The 4,917-nt window shown below is 38.4% G+C and overlaps 1 protein-coding gene across 1 annotated transcript in view; it reads left to right on the top strand.

Annotated features, from left to right (window-relative positions):
• Positions 1-4,917, top strand: part of mast4 (microtubule associated serine/threonine kinase family member 4) — a gene marked incomplete in the record, with an annotated part of 204,817 nt that overhangs the window by 180,723 nt on the left and 19,177 nt on the right. The window contains 1 exon segment of the mRNA XM_014024937.1: positions 1,559-1,773. Within this exon segment, the coding sequence (XP_013880391.1) occupies positions 1,559-1,773 (215 nt within the window).

Raw genomic sequence — 4,917 nt, 5'->3', positions numbered from 1 at the left:
ATATATGAGTTTGTATGTAATGTATGAATATAATACACAAGTTTCACTTTTTAAATGGAATTACTGAAATAAATCTACTTTTTCATGATATTCAAATTTTATGACCAGCACCTGTATATTAGACGCGTCGCGCAGGGCGCCATGGTGTGCATACCAAAAGTGACGCAATATCACCGTCCCCGCCCCTGCGCGAGTGTTGTTTTGCCACGTGTCATGCACCTCCGATTTTTTTAAACTCCGCAAAGTCTAGTGTACGCGCCGTTGACGATGCAAAGTTGCTCACGTATCCGGATGTACCAGCATTTATATGATCCCTCTATGAGAGATCATAAAGATGTTCAAAAGGCACAGAAGGTTTGGAAGGAGATCGCTGAAGCGATGCAGAAAGATGATTGTTAGGCTTGGAAAAATGAATTACATGTTCTAGTAATATATTAATTAAATTTACTCATCTGAAAAATAAACCTAAAGAATGTCTTAGAATTACTCTTTTGAGCAGTACTAATAAAAACTTGATTTTTAATAACAAAATTAAAATTTGAGGATTTTTCCTGTGAGGCAGCAAAGCTTTCTTTTGATTCATGATGGGAAATATATTTACAATACCATTTGAGGTTTCCTATTTATAGTAACATTGAATGTTCTTCTTACATTTATAAAAAGTCTGTTTCATACCTAATTTTATAGAGTGCAACTGTTGACTTTGACAATAAGACAATATGCAAACAAACCTGAGAAGGAAAGTTTCAGTGGATATTTCACTGTAGTTTCATTTTATTTAACGTCATTTACACTCGAAAATAGACTTAAAAACTAAAGATATGAGGCCAAAACAGGAGGCATTAAGGGCAAATGTGGCAGATAGCTCCACACTTAGTTAGCAAAGAAAAAACAACTTTGAAATTAAATCAAGAACATGAAGGAATTAATGAAATAAAAACAAAATAAAGTTGTGTGACGTCATACATTTCTTCTTCTACGCCCATTTCTTACAACCTATTCACAGATTTTAGAGCGTACTGCCACCTGCTGGTCCTTAAAAGAACAGCACTTTGCAATGCGCCATCGTGCGTCAACTATAAACACAGCGGCGAAACTATAAACGCAGAAGCCGCACACCTCAGTGCATGCGCACTCCGCGCGCTCGAGCCCGTGGACCAAAGCGCCAGTATAACTCAGGCTTAATGCTTCATAAAAGTTTCCTTCAGATCAATTCAGAGATTCATGAGATATTTTGATAACACTGTAACAGTCAATGGCAGTATTTTGAGCAGAGACTTGAAAAATGTGCTAAGGATCAGTCCTGCCGCACACAATTTTAGCAAAATATCTTTCATGTTGATTGAGATCTAGACACTCATTGTGTTTAAGTTTAGGTTGCAGGGACAGCCATCTTGATTTGGGTTGACTTCAATGGTCAATCAGTTGTAGTTATACATCCAGTTTCCTATTTCTGAACTTTTCATTAAAACCTCTTTCATGGGTTATAAGATATATATTGCTAAAAGACAAATAAACACATTCACCTGGCTCACCTTATATCGTCTCTTTGATCCAGGCCCTCGCTGTCACACTCAACAGACACGGAGAGCACAAACCAAGGTCCTCGTCCAAGTTTGCTGCCAAAGTTTGCCATCTCTGCCGAGAGTGAAGGTGACGACACGTCAGGCCTCAGTGATCCCAGCAAGGTGTCCTTCTCAATCGGAGAGCTCCCGCGGGACGAACCTGATGCCACCACTCCTGGCAGCACTCACAGCGGAGCCACGCTCTCTGGTACACATCACACTCACTGAAGAGTCAAACTCTAGCTTGTGCAGTTTTTGGAAGGAGGGAGTGAGTGAAGACGAACATTCAGCATTAGATCTATCACTGTCTGATGGTTTCTCAGCCCACTTAAACCACCCATCTGCCCTCAGACTGTGATGGTCTATAGTCTAAAGGCAAAGTTGTGTTTGTCACCTCTGGGCCAATGTAGTAGCAGCAAAGGATGACCATATGATCTATCTGAAGGTAAAATGTACTAAACTAACTACAAGACGGCAGTTTATTTCTCAAAGGTAAGCTAAATAAAATAAAGCTTATGCAACAAACTATGAAAGGTTATAAGTGTGAGAATGTGCAAATTGTAAAACTCAACTTATAATAGATGACATTTATAATGAAAATATTTGCTTGTATGGAAAATTATTGGGATATAACTAATCATTTTGAAGTAGTAAATATTTGGAACATGGTAAATTTGATTGGAATTTGAAATTTTTAGTACGAGCGTGATTGACACTGGTACCCCACTCGTCTCTTATCGGCTGCTTTTGCAAATGGCAGTAAGACCACTGGGACGAGCCAGAGTTGCTTTTTTTATTTCACAGATCATCTGTCTCATATTCTACTGTCAGGACATAACGAGTTTAAAAAAAAGATGTTAAAAATACATTTTTATGAAATTTAGCAGCTTTAAGGGTCAGAAAAGTAAAACTTTCTTGTTGAACGTTCAACAGCATCAGCAGTGGTGGGCAGCGCTAATCCATAAATGAGCTCTGCAATTTCTGAAGCTCTTATGAAAATATTTAGCTCCGTAACTTCAAAAGCGCTTATGCCATAGAAAAACTAGAGGAAGCTAATCTTAAAGCGCAAGTTCAATTTGACACTTACTAGCTGGCAACTATTCATGTACAATATATGCATAACACTGCCAACTAGTGGTGTATGAACTCTTTTACAACTTAATCATACAACCGCCGATTGCTGGGGATGTGATTTCCTGAAGCAGAACTTTGGCTCCTGATATAAAAATTAAAAAGTTGTTGAGGATTGCTAGTTCAACTGCTTCTTTAAAAAGTTGTTGAGGATTGCTAGTTCAACTGCTTCTTTAAAAAGTTGTTGAGGATTGCTAGTTCAACTGCTTCTTTAAAAAGTTGTTGAGGATTGCTAGTTCGGCTGCTTATTTGTCTTTTTCTTTTGTTTGTTGTAGATTTTTCATTAAAGAAGCATCAATAAAGTAATTTTAAAACTGTTTATTGGAAAATTGAAGCGATGCATTCTGGGTACATGACGGATTTGATTTGTGATGGGAAACAAAAGCACGCAATACAGGAAACTATCTTCTCTTCAAAATAAGAGCTTGGGTTTTAAAGTTTTCCATGTAGTTGCTCCAGTTGACCACTAGATGTCAGTCTTCAACAGCATAACATCTTTAAATCATTTCTGCGTCTCTAACCCCGTTGGCCGATTGCTTCGACCAATTACGTCAACTATTGAGCTCCATCGTTTAAACTTTTTCTTTTTTTGAAAAAGGAGCTCCGATTGTAAAGTAAAATAAATCAATACATTCAAAATTTTGGTATGGAATACAAACGTTAACTGTTTTTGCTATTGCCTTCCTGCTATGTAAGCAGACACAAAGTATTGTGGGAAATCAGAACCGTGACCGAAACCAACAGTCAGCAGGATGTATACCTTCAAAATAAGTGTGTTTATCTGGGAGGGGTGCTGTTAGATAGATCATGTGTGTTGTGATTCATTGACAGCCATACCTTCTGCTGTTCAAGATAATGATGACTGGTAGATAATTAGTTATTAGCAGTACTGCATTTTAATTTTAGAAAGCACAAGTCCGCTTATGAATTATGAAAAATAGTAAGACCGCTAAAGCACAAACGAAATATTTAGGTCCGCAATTAGCGGATTTGCGCTTTAGCGGGCTGGTGCCCACCACTGAGCATCAGTGAGGTAAATAAATCGGTCAGATATACGTCACAGTGGTCAAAAGACTGTGAAATATCAATGATGATGCTCAAGAGAGTAACATAATGTTTCATGGATTAAAGTGGTTATGTTAGTGCTTTAAAATTAGCTTTTTTTAATTAGTCAGTATGTTAGTGCTTTAGAAATATTTAAAGGGGAAGTGGTTGTGCAGAGGTTAGAGAAGGTGAGCCTGTGGTCAGAAGGTCCAGACCAACCAGCCCCACTCTGGGCTCTTGACCTGCTGCTCCCCGGGCACCACTGCTCCACATGTGTGTTCGCATGTGCCATGGGAAAAATGCAGAGAATTTATTTCCCCCAGGGGATCAATAAAGTCTATAAAATACATAAAAAGATGAACATGGAGCTGTGTGAGGGCGACACGGTGGCTCGATTGATAGAGCTGATGCCTCACTCCACCTTTCTGGGTAAAGTTTGCATGTTCTCTCCGTGCATGCATGGGTTTTCTCCAGATACTTCAGTTTCTTTCCATAGGCCAAAAACATGACTGTCAGGTTAAATGATAACTCTAAATTGTCCCTAAGTGTGAGTGAGAGAGTGAATGGTTGTTTGTCTCGTTTGTCTCTATGTGTGGCCCTGTGATGGACTTGTGACCTGTCCAGGGTGTACCCCGCCCATCGCACTGTGACTGATGGATATGGGTACCAGTGACCCCCATAAGCCTGCAAGGAAGAAGTGTGTTAAGATAATGGATGGATTGAGCTGTGTCTGATGAGGTCACTCACTGGGTTTGATAGAATGATGGTCCTGTTGAACCATGTGGAACCATCAGACTGTTGAAGTCTAAAAGGGCACTTGATGCTCAGTGAGTTAACAGTCAGTCCAAAGGTCACAAAGAGTCAAGACGATCTGATGATGGATCAGGATCATTCTCGCCAAGGATGATTCTGACTGTTTTATCTTGAGTTTGGAGTAGGAATGTCAACTTTTCTTTTTGTGTAATGTAAAGTAAACAAAATGAGAAACAGACTTAAGTAATTCAATTAAAAAAAACTGTATTCATTTAATTAAAAATAGCAACATATAATAGAAAACAAAGAAAATACACAAATCAAAAACCAAAATAAAATGAAAGGTAGCAGAAGAATAAATCTAATGTCTGCCACTTTTATCCCCAGAATATATTCAAAGAAAAAATAATTTACAAAACAATAC

Source organism: Austrofundulus limnaeus, unplaced genomic scaffold (assembly GCF_001266775.1).
Source record: "Austrofundulus limnaeus strain Quisiro unplaced genomic scaffold, Austrofundulus_limnaeus-1.0 Scaffold447, whole genome shotgun sequence".
Classification (NCBI taxonomy): domain Eukaryota; kingdom Metazoa; phylum Chordata; class Actinopteri; order Cyprinodontiformes; family Rivulidae; genus Austrofundulus; species Austrofundulus limnaeus.
This window is presented reverse-complemented; position numbering and strand designations above follow the sequence as displayed.